General features: G+C 45.5%; 1 protein-coding gene across 9 annotated transcripts in view; it reads right to left on the bottom strand.

Annotated features, from left to right (window-relative positions):
* Positions 1-2,544: 2,544 nt before the first annotated feature.
* The window catches only part of STAU1 (staufen double-stranded RNA binding protein 1), a 28,655-nt gene continuing 15,409 nt past the window's right edge, over positions 2,545-15,790 (bottom strand). For 2 of the 9 annotated variants that reach the window (XM_065031779.1, XM_065031780.1), the window contains 9 exons: positions 11,145-11,243; positions 9,601-9,831; positions 8,912-9,055; positions 7,938-8,084; positions 7,175-7,247; positions 6,439-6,758; positions 5,605-5,727; positions 4,150-4,235; positions 2,545-3,530 (listed from right to left, as the gene is read on the bottom strand). In XM_065031779.1, coding sequence (XP_064887851.1) covers positions 3,443-3,530; positions 4,150-4,235; positions 5,605-5,727; positions 6,439-6,758; positions 7,175-7,247; positions 7,938-8,084; positions 8,912-9,055; positions 9,601-9,831; positions 11,145-11,243 — 1,311 coding nt within the window. In that variant the 3' untranslated portion in view covers positions 2,545-3,442. The remainder of the gene's footprint in view (positions 3,531-4,149; positions 4,236-5,604; positions 5,728-6,438; positions 6,759-7,174; positions 7,248-7,937; positions 8,085-8,911; positions 9,056-9,600; positions 9,832-11,144; positions 11,244-15,790) is intronic. The other 7 variants (XM_065031781.1, XM_065031782.1, XM_065031783.1 and 4 more) reach the window with 6 other exon arrangements.

Below are 15,790 nucleotides of genomic sequence, written 5' to 3'. Positions count from 1 at the left end.
AAATGCGTTTTCCAAATTAAATGTGTTTGTAGGTGACTGATTCTTGAAAGCACTTATCAGACAGGACTTGTGGAATAAATCTCTATCCCATTAATCCAAGTTCCAGAACACCAAAAGATGAAAAATCAAAGGATATTTTAAGAGGATTACAGGGAAAACTAATCTTGTTACACTGCAAACCCACATCACATGTACAAAGCTAAAGGAACTGTAAATGTCATTTGTGTTCCCAGGCTTGGCAGGGAAGGGAAAATGTGAAGGTCTGGGGTGTTAAACAGCTGCAGTGCAGCTTAGTATCAAATTTATCTGATTTCACTGGGGTTTATTCTCCTTCGCAGAACAGTGCTGAAAATCTCTTTAGCTAGATGAGTTCTTCAACTCAGTCAGGGCTCGTGGCAGCAAGACCCATTGCCCTCGGGAGGTGCCTCAGGAGGCAGCAAGAGTCAGAGCATACTCAAGCCCAAGTTCACCCTGTTCTTCAGTTGTAGGGGGAACCTCTTCCCTGGGCGCTGCTGTGCAGAGCGGCCGGCCTGTGCAAGCTTCGCTCCCCGCTGCCGAGCAGGACCTCGGCGTCTCACCCGGGACAGCCGCGCGCGTTGGTGGCACGGGGCGGTGACGGGTGGTGGCAGCGCGCTGGGCTGTTGGTGGCACGGGGCGGTGACGGGTGGTGGCAGCGCGCTGGGCTGTTGGTGGCACGGGGCGGTGACGGGTGGTGGCAGCGCGCTGGCCTGTTGGTGGCACGGGGCGGTGACGGGTGGTGGCAGCGCGCTGGGCTGTTGGTGGCACGGGGCAGTGACAGGTGGCAGCGCGCTGGGCTGTTGGTGGCACAGGCAGCCCTTAAATTTTCTATAATATGTGGCATGAAACCCAAGCTAATGTTCACTGAGACTCATATGCAGGAGCTCCAGCTCATTCACTTGCAGTCAAAAGGTTTCTTAAGATCAAAACCAAGAGCAGACAGTTCAAAGAAAGAACCGGAAGAGGTGGCGACTTGCAGACGGCGCTTTGCTCGCACTCACAAATGTGATTTATTCCAGGACTAGCCTGCCAGGCCGCTGCCGTCACACAGTTGCACCATCACCTCAGCTCTCTCCTGTGTGTATTCTTTGTAGAACAGTTTAGTATCTGTTGAACAAAAGTGTCACATAAAGAGGAGATGACAGAAAAAGCGAGTGATTGCAGTGCTCTAAAGAAACACTTTGTTTTCCTAGAACTCGCTTTGGCTTACCAGTAACCCCCCAGCGACCCGAGCCTTCCACTGCGAGCTCTGGGACACGGCACCTCCGGATGACAGAGGCGTTCCGGAGTATTGAAACACAGGTATCTACGGCAAAGCAGCTAGATGAAGGTCCGTATGAAACACAGGATGATCAACAAATGTGTGCTGCAAAATAATCAGAATAGGCTCTAGTCCCATCCAAAGAGAAAACTCCTAAGCAGCAGCCGATAACCACAGGGAGATGATTTACACCACTATCAACGTGGTGTCTGCTCTGCAATATAAATTGCTTGGTAAGTAGTTTCTGAGTGGTAAGAATTTGCAATACAAAGCCTCAGCCTAGCAAGTTTCTTTTAATTTTTAAATGTACAGCATTTTAGTTCTACAAATGTAAAAAAAAAAAAAAAAAAAAGGAACAAAAAAACCCAAACCAAAATTAAAAAAAAAAAACAAAACCCAAAAAACTTTACAATTTTTTTTGTGTTTATAACGATCAAAACCAACTTGATTCAATAAAATTTGGTATGCGGTTAATGTGGCCCAATTGCTTTTGATAACGCAAATAAAACGGCCGAGACACTTAGGCTGGAGCCGCAGCGACCGCAGTGACCGCTCCCCGCGTCCCCACGCGCGGCACCGGACACGCACACCGAGCACAGTGACCGCTCCCCGCGTCCCCACGCGCGGCACCGAGCACAGAGACCGCTCCCCGCGTCCCCACGCGTGTCCCCAGATGCACACACCAAGCGCCGCGACCGCTCCCCATGTCCCCACGCGTGTCCCCGGACGCGCACACCAAGCGCCGTGACCGCTCCCCGCGTCCCCACGCGCGGCACCGGACGCGCACATTGAGCGCGGTCACATCCGGACGGTGCGCGGTCGTGTGTCGGTCTGCGCTGCCAGAGGGCAGGTTTGGTTTTCAACGTCCCCCCCACATCACTAAGCGCCAGGCAAGGTTATGACTCAAATGAGAAGCAAACAAGGAAACTTAAAAGTAGGGACTTGAGCTTTGAAATCATACCAACCTGTCGTGCCAGGTTTCTCATCATAATCACATCTTTAGTTTAAGCTCCATTAATACAGTTGCACTAACACACTGTGGCACAAATAACAAAATGTACCTGCGTTACTTTTGAATTTCCTTGACCTTGCCAGGTTTTCACATCCTCCACATTACTAAATAGTAGTTATTTATATGTAATTGATAACCATTGTACAGTTACTCCATAGCTTTACAATACTGCCCGTACTATATCACAAGCATTACAAATCCTATAAAAAAGCAGCCCCTGTGGTGGCATACAAGAATAAATTAACCAAAAAACTTTAGTATTACCATTTATTGGTGACAAACACTACGTTTTACTTACATTCCATGGGGAGAAAAAATTCCAGCGTAAACAATGAACTGAAGCAGTACTTAACTTGCAAGGCTATCGTGCTTTACCTGGACCATATGCAAAAACTTATTGCGCACGCTTCAGCGCGCAATAACACAACATCAAAAGCAACACAGTTTATATATAAACATAGGTAATTTTTTTCAGCCCTACATGGAGATGTAATTAAACAGTATAAAGCACTCAAGGAAAATCAATCTGCGGTTTTATATGCACTACATTGAGATCATATCCTGTAATGTAGTGAGCTGTGTGCCGTCTACACACAGGCCTTAAAACAAGAGCAGAGATCATTTAAAGTCACGTTGCGTCCGAGCTCCCTACCCCCCGCTCGAGAAAACTAGAAGTTAACGAAAAATGATCAAAGTTTAAAATTCCTAAGGTATTTTAATTCATTCAACCGTTGGATAATTAAGCTAGGGTTGCGAAAATATTGGACTTCTTAAAATGGTGGGCACACAATTTGTTTCCAGCGAAACTTTACTATTTCAGTAAAAACGAAGTAACCACATACATGGATATGATCTTCCCAAGTTAGTTCACAGACAACATGTCAGTCTCAGAAGACAAAGTTTCTAAACTGTGCTATTGTTCTAGATACAATTAAGAAACTTTTAAATGAAAAATTTATAGTGTCATCTCAATCAAAACAACATAATGAAACTAAAAATTTATCACTGTCTGAAGAAAAAGCAACGGTTATGATTCGGACACTACAGTAGGTTGTCGAGACTGTAGCACTCTAGAACAGTTAGGTTACATTAATAGGAAGCATTTGATTTTCTCTGGTGCTTTCAGGTTCGGGTCCAGTCAAGCGCCTGTTTCAGGCGGTGCTGTCCAGTGCTTGTCCCAGGGTGCTGGAGTTGGCCGGCTTGAGGAGGGGGTCACCTTCCATTTCTTGTTTCACACATCTGCCAATGAGAACACACCCGTTACTTCGGATAAGACACCGTTGCCATCAACAAGACGCTTCTGTATCTGACACAAACAATGTGAGGTGCATACAAACAACTGGTTGCCATGTAACTGGCCTCATTTTTTTTATCAATTAGCACTTTGTTAATTTCGCCATTTTAACAGCTTATTATCTAAAGGAGGGGCTCGAGTAGGTGCTGTTGTGGCTCAAAGGGAGCGACGTGCAAGCCCTCCGTGTCTCCGCCCAGAGCAGGCTGCGAAACCTCTAGTTCAGACTTCTAGAGAGAGGAGCAGCTGTGCCACCCAAAGCACCCCGACAAGCCACAGCCTTTACAAATACTTGTACACAAACGGTTCAAGCAGAGGGAGCCCAGTCAGAATTGCTCTGGATCACAGCCATTACGTTATATCCAACTGCTCCTGCTTAGCATTTTGCATTTGACACATCAAAGCTACAAGCTTGATGATAAACCGACCCTCTCGTCCTCCTGAAGAAGAGAACAGCATTTTAACTTTTCCGGCAAAGAAAATACCCCTCCCACTGTATTTGTTTCTAGCACATCACCGGGTTAGAGGCTCCCGTGAACGCGAGGGAAAGGCAACGGTCACACTCACACAGACATTGGTCCATTGCCCGTTCTTGGCATCTCTGTGGTTTGTTGGTCCAGCTCAGACAGCAACTTTAAAATATTCAGTGCAGCCTAAAGAAAAGAGAGACCGTTCAGCAACTCAACCGGCGTCCATTCCGCTGAGTGAAAGCAGGACCGGGGCTGCTTGAAACAAAGTACACGTTCTAATCCTGGTAATGTATTTTTAAGGTGCATAATGATGGTGGAAAACAACGCAATGGTGCAGAATTTAATCCCGCTGCGTTACACAACAGAACGTGCTGTGGCTACGGGATTCCCGTTGCATTTGTTTTAGCAATAGGGAAAATGAATTCCGCAGTACTATTAATATCAAGGGAAAAGACACTAAATTAGTAGTGGCTCAAACTGTACAGAGCTTAAGGTAAAGGACATTAATACACACAGAACCAAAAAGTCCTTTGCAGAAACAGAAAAGCTGGACGAGAATCCAACGCAGCCCACGGGGCACATGCGGTTGTTGAAAGGCGTCCGTGGGACGTGGCTGGTGCACAAGTCGGTCACCTTTTTTCAACTCTATTCAGATCAACTCCAGGGGCACTTTTCAGAGCGTCCCTGGTTAGTTACGGCACACGCATCAGATGAAGCTGGAACTCTGAACGGAGGAAGCTTCTCGGGTTGGCCCCATCGTGGTGTTTAAACTCCGAACTGGCTGCTCCTCTCCCTTTTACCCACTGGCCTGACCTGTGTGCCCACTGGTACAGGAGCCCTTTGCGGCAGCATGGAAGCTGGGCATGAAATTGTCAAAATTAAGTGACAAAGATCAAAGACACCTGTATCAAATTATAGCTGTTGGGAAATTACTGCAAGAATTTTTAGTATAAAAATCAGTACAACCAAGTTTTCCTTTTCTAAGTGTATTTCCATAGTGCAAACCATTCCTTTAGTCTGCGCTCAGTACCCGGGTCACCACCGGACACCGAAAGAACAAAACTCTTCAAATTACAGTAAACTGTGAACATATTGTTAGCAATATATAATGTCTTCTATAGTCCCTCACAGTTCACAACCTAGAAGACTGATTCTTTCACAAAGAAATATTTCAAAGACCTTGCTTAGAAAGGGAGCTTAACCAATGAAATACCAGCCCCTTCTGTTATAGAAAATAAGCTGATATGCTCTTATGTTTTAAAAGTTCCTTTTCATACATTTTGTTTAATATGTGCTCATGCAAATCGTATCAAGATAAAGCAAACGCATTTTTGTAGACCAAAATTGTGAGCACGTATTAAGCATTTTAAAGGTTATTTACATTAGTTTGTGATATTATTAATCAATTATTTCAGCAACCTGGGGAATATCAGACAAAAAGCAGCCAGGGAATCATACAGCATTTAATTCACTGCTATCCAGGAGCGATATGGCACCTGGTGCTATCTCACTGCAGGCCGGACGCAAAGCACTCCAGCAACATTCACCGTACCATGTCGTGGCAGGACTCTACATCCTTTCCGATCCCGTGGCTGATCAGCGGCGGCTGAGAGGAACAGTTTATAAGAGATACAAACTCGTTCTTGTTGTTTTTTGGAAAGTCTTTATATTCAACCTGAAGAAAAGAGAAGATTTAGTTCTTTTCAGTGAACCAAGTACAGCAAATATATCACAATTTAGAATCATCCTGTCTTTAAATCATTCCGTCAGCCAGTAGAACCACTTCCTTTGAAGCCTGACTTCACTTGTAATGCGTTTTAGCAACCACGAGAGCTCTGCAAGCCTTCTGAATAACGTGGCTATTCAGTAATGACTGTTGCTGGCACCTTTATTCTGATCATTGCTATCGACATTTAAAACTTTCCCTATTACACTTTCTAACCCACTGAGCTCCCTTAACGTATTCATATAGGAACTTGCATGCGGTTCTGATCAAAGGGACCAAACAAAACATGTACAGCTCACAGCCAGTGTCAATGTATGAAACATTATTCAAAGAACCTGATTTCGGATCAGCCAAGTTCAAGTTCATACTATGTTCCTGCATCATGACAATTTTCAGAAACTGCTCCTTTCAATTTTATTCTTCCAGCACTGAATTTAGGCTGAGGATGCAGTACAGAAATCCACATTTGAAAACTAAATAAAGCAGCTGTAAAATTCGGCACATTTCGTAGGTACAGTAAAAACATCTACACAAATGTCAGCGTCGCAAGCAGCCCCAGCAGACATCGGTCGCCAGCAGAGCTGAAAAGCTTTACAACAACCAGCAGGCTGGACCAGTCTGGATGGCTTTGGAAGAAACCCCGCAAAGCCGAACACTCACCTGGATTCCTTGAACGTTGGAAAGGTAGTCCAGCTGCTCAGAGGGCCTGGCAAGCGGTCCGTGGGGTACGTGGCCTGACGAGTTGTTATTCTTTAGAATGGTCTCGGCAGTAGGAGAAGTGCCACCGTACAGCAGCTCTCTGGCGATCATGGCTGTCACTGTCGCCTTGGCGGGGTTTGGGGCCGCCCTGCTGAACTCTTTGGTGTGGTGTCCTTGATTGGCTCCTACAGCTTGTGCAACCTCCGGGACCATGGGAAGAATTCCAGCAGGAAGCTGCTGATGGCTAAGGTAAGGCATCCTAAACTCATCTTCTTTATTACCTGAGAAGAGAGAGGCACATGCTGAACAGCCGCTGCTCCCGGGAGGCCTCCTGCAGCCACATGAAGGCACCTACAGGCATCAAAAGCCACTTTTTCAAAAGGCCATTTGTTTCAAATGACTTCTGGGACACTAACAACCTCAGCGAGCTTGATTCACTTTTGCTGGGTCAATCCAGCACTGTCAACACTGAGTTTGCTTGTTGAATAACTGATTGAGCGAACAAAACCCTCGCAAGGGCAGATGCATTCTGCAGGGCAGCAGCCGCACGGCTCCGCCTGTGCAGTCGTGACACCGCGGGAGGGACGGGGACACCGCGGGAGGGACGGGGACACCGCGGGAGGGACGGGGACACCGCGGGAGGGACGGGGACACCGCGCGCGCCAGGAGGGCCACGCTTCCCTTGGCAGGTACTTACTAGTCGAAGTCTCCTCGGAGCCCGGCTCAAAGAAGGTTACTTTTCTGCCATCACCTGGTTTCTTCACTGGTGTCTTAAAAACAAAAGGAAAAGAAGCCAAAACCACAAAATACCTTTAAAAACTTCTTTTCCCCCAAATTTTAAAGTTTTCAAGATGTAGGTGATCTGACTACTCAAAATTTTACTGAAGAATGTATTATTCAAAAACCTCAATGATTAAACAGCTACCAAGAACAGGCAAGTTCGGTGATTTTTATTCACTGAATGATTAAAACTATCTACAGAGTAGTAGAGGGGTATTAACAAGACAGATATTGAGAACTAGACACCACAATAAAGCCAGTTAAAGCAACGTGACTTAGCGCTGCTGAGGACAGTGTGCTGCACACAAACGGGCGTACGCATGGAAAAGGAGACACTTAAAACCCTGGTAACACCTCTGTGTCAGGAGGAGAACAGGAGGCTCCTTCCTGCCAAGGGAGCCACCAAGGAGCTGTTACAGACTTTGCACTGCAGCTGTGCAAGGCTGTGCGAAACTATTCCTACCGCAAAGTCCTATAACCTACATGTCTGCAGGCTCCTAAGACCCTGTACGTCATTTATCACCGGTTCTGAGCCATTCCTTAAAGAAGAAATACATTCCTTTAGCCTTCTGATGATACTTGGATTTACTTGCAAGAATTGAAGCCTTGCAAAGCTGGGATTGGTTCAGCTCAGCTTTTGCGGTAGTTTAGAGCAGCGGTTGATTCTCACGGGCTCTTACCTTCTCCTCTGTCTTTAACGCTGGCTTTGGAGGTTGAGGTTGAGGGATTTTGAAACCTAAAATTTCCAACATGTTTTCAGCTGCATTGCGTTTAGCAACTTTCTTGTTGGTGCCCATTCCTTCGGCTGTGTGTACACCGACTTTCACCTGACAGAAGAGGAGGGAAAGACAAGCGCATTCTTACACAGTAGTATGAGGATTCCCTTGTTAGTGATCTGTGTCTTAGGCATGCTGTGAGTCACGTAGGGTTCAAGTGATCATTACTCTAAGCAAGCTGTCATTTATTACCAATGATCATTGGCCTCCAAGCACAAAAACTCCAAACAGGAGTCACACAAGCGACTATTTCATCATCTCACCTTGGCAACAGCCTAAACGCTCAGAGCTGGTATCAGGGCAGAGGTAAATTCTCCAAGCTGAAGTCACAGGTCTGGCAGATTTACTAATGTAACGGACAGAAAACAACTAACTCCTGTGCCTTGGCCAGAAGAGGAGAGAGCTCTGGAGAATATACTTAATTGTAAGGGGCTAGTAGATACTCAGTATTAAAGTACAACGACGCTATTGGGATTTGCGGTGCAGAGAGCAGAAAGTGCTGCACTCTAAAGCAACACTCAGAGATCGGGGGAAGCGGGAAATGAAGGACACCATGTTCGTGTTAATGAATCCTGCATTATTAAATACAGGGAGCTCAGTGTCTCTTAACAGAATATTAATATTCCTGTTAATTGAAATATTAAGCAGTTATGACATAGACTTGTGGTGCCCTATGCAAGTTTTTATGAACACGATTCAGATCACTTTTCTCGAACATAGCGTACTAGATATTTTCTTACTAAATTCATGGCAATTTGCCTGCAACCCTGTTGACCTGCTGTTTGACTCATCATGCCAACCTGATTACTGCAAGTTAAAACATGATAATAATGCAAATGACAGTCATGCAAGCACATTTCTCAGGTTAACACACCGACCTGCATAACGAACTCCCGGCGCCTGGGGAGGCCGCGTTCTGTGATCAGCATGTACTCCGGCTCCTTCTCCTTCTTGGCCTGCTGGATCTGGGCAAGTCTGCTAATGGGATTCATTCCTTGGCCATACTCCGGACTCGTTTGCAGCTATGTAGGACAATGGTTAGGAAATAAGCCAAAATTTGTGAACATTTGGTTTATTTGACAAAATGCAGCCCGCAACTGAATTAAAAACACTGAAATAAAAGTTGCTGTCACACTGTCACAGCCAAAGAGAAACACTCAATGTATTTGGCTCTGCTGTCACAGTTGACCACATTTAACCTGCTGCTGGTAACAGTTTTGCAAGCTCTAATCCTGCTATATTAGGCAGGACGGGCTTACAGGAGATTTTGCGCAAGCAAAACCGTGCAAAACCCAAAGCCGGGAAGTCTAAGGCTTGAAAGTCAGAGCTTGATTTTTATGTGCCAATCATTCTTTTAAGGTTTCTCTTTCATCCTTAATTTACTGATAACTGGTGTAAAAGTGGTGTCAGAATCCCATTTAGAGGGGGAGCAAACTGTCATTGCGTTTGTTTGGAACGCACCAGGCTGCCGCTAAGTGCTGAGCAGCTGCGGAGCGTTTAACTCCGACACGTCCCTCACCTGCTGATTACTTGTAACAGCCACATTTCCAATCTGTCTGTCTCTTACCTTCACTATTGACTTTGTTTTCTTTTTGATTCGTGGCTTCATTTTCTCGACCGTAGGAAGGGGGGGCAGTTTCTTGAGCTCTTCCAGGACGGCTATCGCGGCGTTCTTCTTGGAGATCTTCTTGCTCTTCCCTTCGCCTTCGCCCATGAACTCTCCCACTGACACCTTGGTTACAAAGCTCTTCATGTGGGGAGGACCGCTTTCCTTGGTCACCTGTTTCAGAGGGAAAAACTGAGTGAAAGCGTGATAAACACTCATTAAAAATGGTAGGGCACAGTGTTTATAACAAACTTCTCTCAAAAACTACAGATCAAGAGATTTTGGATTCTCATACAACCCAGAAGTAGAGATGTAAAACATCCTCTAATAGCACAAATCCCACCCAAATAAATACATACTTTAAAAATAACATACTTTAAAAATAAAATAAATTTAAAAATTTATTAAAATAAATTTAAAAATGCAGTAAGCGGTATTTACATATAAGTCACTAACCCATCTTACTTAATTTACTGATCAACTGTTTCAACATTAAAATATGACTGTTCTGCTTCCTCAGTGTGCACGTCACACAGTTAACGTCCCCTCACTAAATACGTCATGTTACGGTGGTAGAACACTACAGAGAAGCCATTCTTTAGGATCCAGTATTTTAGATCAGAACTCAAGCATTCTCTAGACATCAGCTACGGATTTGGTCTCTCGACTCCATTCGTAACACATCGCACTTCAAAATATCCACCAAGTTAAAAAGTAAGACTGAACTGAAAACTCCCACCCACAGCTGGCTTTGTGTAACAGTGTATTTTACCGGGGATGCTCAGGCTGATCTGCAATTATCAAAAGCTTCACGTAAAACTTCTTAAAACAGTTTTAGAAGCAATTTAGTTACACACAATTGCGTTTTCTTACTCTGATCATTCAGACAGTTGACTTAAACGTTACTCTGCCAGCTCAGGAAAGCAGCACGACCAGCTAAGGTTCAGGGGAACAGATGCTCCTGGGGAAGCCGCTGCTGGGAGGTAAGGAGCTGACGGAGGAGGGCGGAGAGGCAGCGAGCAGCCAGGCCAAAGGGAAAGGAAAGAGGCACAGGAGGTCACCTCACGGCAGGAAAGGAAGCCTAGTGCCGAGGTCCTGCGGCGCGGCAGCGCGCGCAGCTTCGCAGACACTGCACACAATCTCGACCCTTTGCCTCCGCTCCGCGTGTGACTGTTCTGACCGCTCGCGCGGGGCTGCGCTTTGTTTTCGCTGCAGCACTGATCTTTCCAAAGGCTCGTGAAGAAGATGCACAGCCAACCTTGGCGGCCTGTTCGCTCAGGCTGGGGCTTTAGCGCGTGAATGTGCGAACAGGTGGGTTTGGCTTTTTTCTTCACTTTACCATAAACTCCGAGACAATCGGGGTGACTGTCAAAGGTAAAAATGGATTCACAACTAACAGGGTATGTTAAAAGTCAGTTGTCTGGGTTATCTAGAAAAGACTCCACTTAATGTGTACCCTTAATGTGCTAATAAAAACAAATCTAGAGCTTGTAAAACAAACATACCTCAAAATTCACAGGCAAGTTCCTTTTAAGTGCAATCTCAAAAACTTGGCTTATTTCAGATTTATTGAGATTTTCATCATCTGGTTCTTTTCCGTTAACCTAAAAGAAGCATACTCTATTTAAAATAAAGCTCCTATTAAATTGAATGTTATCCATCCAACCAGTTTACTGAACTCTCAATATTTTAAGTAGTCTGACCTTTACTGGCGTTGTACGTGAATGTGTAGAAATGCAGCACAATCACTACAGAACTGGAATGTAAGCAGCTCGGTTAAGGTGTGTGTGCAGAAGCTAGCAAGCCTTCGTATCTCACGTGCCCATGATAAGAAAAAACAAATGGAATAGGGGCCAATAGGTTTAAAATCTATTTACAGAAAAACAAGCTGAAGTGTTAGACGAACTGAGTTCCAAATGGAAGTACCTTTATGAAATACAGTTTTCATACGCTGATTGGCCATTCGTACCAAAAGCACTAAGACAGTATCAGATAAGAGAAAGGGCAGGAAAAACAAAGGTGCTGAGAACGGGACCGCTGTGGAGAAGGCTGGCTGGCGAGCGCTGGCCTCGGCCGGCCCGTCCACGCGCTTCCCTGCAACTGCTGCATCTACAGGTTTGTTCTGTTCCTCTGAGGAACGTACTGTCAGGAACTTGCCCTCGGTCAAGCGGTGCAGGGCCTGAGAACGCACACCCCGGAGGACAGCAGGGCGGCGACGCTCGCCTACCGGCACTCCTGCTGTCTCAGGTAAAACTGTCACTGTGACTCCAAAGCGTCTCCACTGATGCTGAGACCAACGTGAACTACGAGGCACGGTAACAGCAACAGAGACACTTTAAGACTAAGTGTCCAGCACTGCTATTGGAAAGATTATGATAAAGATGAATAGCAACGATTTCACCAATTACATCATGCCACAACACTAGTTATGCAACCAGGTAACAAAGATGATTTCAGTATTTTATTGGAGCAGCAGAAATAAGCTAGAGAGCTCTCATTGATTAAAACTAGTTCTGACGGTAGCGAGTATCCCAAATGTCTGGTACTAACAAGGCAGATTAAAATATGAGGATTTTTGTTCCCACCACTTAAAGCACCTTCTTCCCATCTCAGAACAGAACACGAGTAAAATTAATCTGTGCTTGTCACTCCTCCCACTGTCCCATCAGATTTCACACTGTTCTTACGGGCCAGCCTTCTAGTTCAGCTTTCAGTTGCAAATATTTCAGAAGAGCACATATGGCCCAACATCCTTTTGCAGTGATAACACTGATAGTTCTGACCCCACCACTACCCCCAGTCTGCAGCCTCTCGTGGGGGGCGCAGAGGGACCCGTGGGCGCAGAGGGACCACTTAACGCTGGCAAAACCCACATTGAACACCCAGCCTCGATCCTCATATTCTAAAACCTATTTCAAATGCAATCGGGAAGTTTAAAAGGAATAGCACCATACACCCAGAAAAAATCTGTGTGCTAACGTCTTCTTTTATTACAGTCTAGGTGTTAAAGCAAGTTTAACGCCAGCATCTCTAGGAACAATCTGTCACTACCTTTACTGTCAAAACATCAGCACGATCACTTTAATTACAAATATTTTCCCTTCTTTGTAATCTCAGATATATTCTTATTTTTCAAATTCTGACATTTTTCCTTGCAGAAATGATCAGGACTTCTCTTTATTGGATTAATCTTTTCCCATTTAATATCCTTTCAAGAGAATACACACAAGTAATATATAATAAATATAAATACAGTGTATATTCTTGACATATTCCAAGTCTGTTCACTTGGTGTAAAACACAGGTACTTTTCCTCAATACCTTTTTCTAAAAAGAGTAAATTAATAGAAAAAGAATAATAAACAGACTACAGCTGTTTTACTGGTTATTTGTCTTTACTTGAGTTCTGAATCAGTTTATTTTATAAATCAACAACAGTCATAAACGTGTTCTCCTTTCCCTGCACGCCCCAAGGCAGATGACGTATGAAGGCTGCTTTTAGAGCAGTTTACGTGTATGCGCAGACTAACCTCGCCGAGGAATCTGCCACTAACATAACCATTTGCTACTCTTGGGTTTCATCAAATTGTTCAAATCCATCTCTAACAAGTGAGAAAAACAGTCACAAAAGGAAAAATGGCAATAGATTAAAAAACGGCCAAGCAAAGTGCAAAAGTACCGCACTCCTTTGAGAGGGAATCCCTCTTAGGAACTCTTTGACCACACAGAGGATGGAAACCAGCGGCGCCGCTGGCCTGAGCCGCACTGATTTCAGCACAGGTACCGGTCTGACTGTTGGCGTCCCTGCTAACGGTACGGAGAGCAGCTCATATTTACCAACTAAGTGGCAAAAACCAGGAGCAATTCTGTTTTGAGTATGTTTAGACCAAAGTTAGAATTCCTGTCTAACCATTCTGCTAGAACGCACAGCTTTCTGTGTTTCGTAAGCTTAAATCAATGCTTTAGCATCTCTGGATTTGAATATGCAAAGTAAGCCTGTGCTGCAACTCTGTCAGTATGACCGGACTCCAATCAGGCTAATTAGGGTTGGAAGGGCCCTGTGGAGCTCTCCCGCCACAGCCCTCACGCAGAGCAGAGCAGAGCAGAGCGAGCAGAGCTCAGAGGGCAGCGGGGCCGCTGGGGCAGGCGCCGTGCGCTCCAGAGCCAACGACATTCCCTTCCGCTGCCCCGGCTTACACCTGCAGGCTGAGCAGCTGCGGGAAACGGCCATCTTCACCCTTAAAAGTCTAATGATTTTATCCAATTATTTCTTCTTAAACGCTGAATATTTTCTAATTTAAAAAATACAAGATTAAAATATTAAAAATTTGTAAAATAAATAATTTTAAAATATACAAAATAATTTAAAAACCCCACCAACCAGAAATACAAGAGTTCAAACTTGAGCATACTCTGTTTACACACACACACGCAAATGGGATACACAAGAATAACTACATTTAAAAGGAAAATTACTGGCAACATCAAATGACAGGTAGGAAGTATCAGGATCACGTCTGCTTGCAAAACCTTAATTTGCCTCCGTGCGCACCCGCACTGTGACAGCGTCTCGTTGACCTTACGCCACCGCATCCTCCGGGGCCGCGCGTCGCTGAACGAGCAGCGCTCATCGGGGGGCAAAATCCTCCCCCTAGACCAGCAACCCCTCAGCCATTCCTAAAACTACAGTGTTCGCAAGCCGCAAATATCAATGAGCTTAGTGTTTAAGTACCAAAGTTTAAATTAAGATCTGATTTATCTGAGTGTTTATTATAAAGCAGTACTCTCTGTCTGAAGCATTGCTCTCCTTAAGCATAGCTGCGTTTCCTACTGTTTGTTTGGTAGATAGGTCAAACATAAGTAGAAAATAAAATGACAAATGCATCTCCTGAAAGTGTAAGCGACTTCCCTGCGCAGGTATAGCGGGGTCAAGGCCGCACTCAGCTAGCTCCAGCGAGACTGCAGCTCTTTCAGTCATAGCTCCCCCTTCCTGCAAGCTCCTGCATCATTCACAGTTGCATTTCCATTACCATGCCCTTAAAAAAATAAAAGTCAATAAAAGACACTCTGTAGGTTTACTTGTTTACTTCCTTCTCCTCCTCATTTACACCCCTGCACTGAATGAGACACCCTAGAGAAAGGGACACACGGTCACATAAAGACTATTGCCGTGTTTGTTCTGGAGACCTCGCGTTACTCAGCTTTCAACACAACTCTACGGACATTCAGCAAGTCACTTGTACAAAAGCATTTCTAAAAAAGCGAACAGAAAATAACTCGGTGACCTGTGATCCTATTGTTTTCTGCAGAGCCGGACTGCCTGGGCCCAGCGCACAGAACTTTGCCACCCGAAGCGGAAAACCGGCTGCTGACAGTCGGTCGTCTTGTAGGAGCAGCAGTGCCAAGAGGATGTCACGGATTAGTGACGCAGAACGACAACGCTCAGGAATTTGGGGGTCCCCTGCACTGAAGGGGAACACCCCCCTCAGACCTGACCGCTCCAGCTTGTCCCTGGCCGCACTGTGCCCGTCACCAGCCGCAGTGTGCAGCGCAGAACTCATCTCCAGTCTCTCAGCGTCTTTTCCAGCATCGCTCTGTTTAACCCCCTGACTCTCAGCAGCCTCCAGCCCTCCGCAGTGCCCGTTCCTCCAGGAGAGCTCTCTGCCACCCAACCGCTCCCCCCAGCGCCCCCGAGGCCTCTTCCCTCAACCATCGGATCCAGTGGTTTTGCCTGATTATCTGGGCAATGCTCTCCCCTACAACACACCCAAGTTGTAACTCAACGTCCCTTGGCTTCACACCACACTTCCTCAGTCCTCTTGCTCTGCCACTCCTGGTAGTTCCCAGCTATTTTCAAAGGGTCTGAGACCCTTTGTTACCTTCTTCCCAAATCCTTCATTTCCCTTCTTTCTCAGGACGTAGCCAGACTCAGCATCCAGCAAGTTCTCATGCTCCCCAGGGTGTAAATTATCAGTCTAAGCTCCACTTTCCGTTCCCCACCTCTCTGGCAACATCCTTGTCTCTCTTGCTTCAGGGTTTGTATCGCATGGCTTCCTCCTACATGCGACGCAGATGCCAGCATGGAGTGCAGCAACAGATCTCTTGCTCTTAGTTCTAACATCAAGCTCTCATAACTCAGACAAGTATAATG

The sequence above is a fragment of the Columba livia genome, chromosome 16, assembly GCF_036013475.1.
Source record: "Columba livia isolate bColLiv1 breed racing homer chromosome 16, bColLiv1.pat.W.v2, whole genome shotgun sequence".
In the NCBI taxonomy this organism is placed as follows: domain Eukaryota; kingdom Metazoa; phylum Chordata; class Aves; order Columbiformes; family Columbidae; genus Columba; species Columba livia.
The sequence above is the reverse complement of the archived record's forward strand: the minus strand, read 5'-3'. Positions and strand labels throughout refer to the sequence as shown.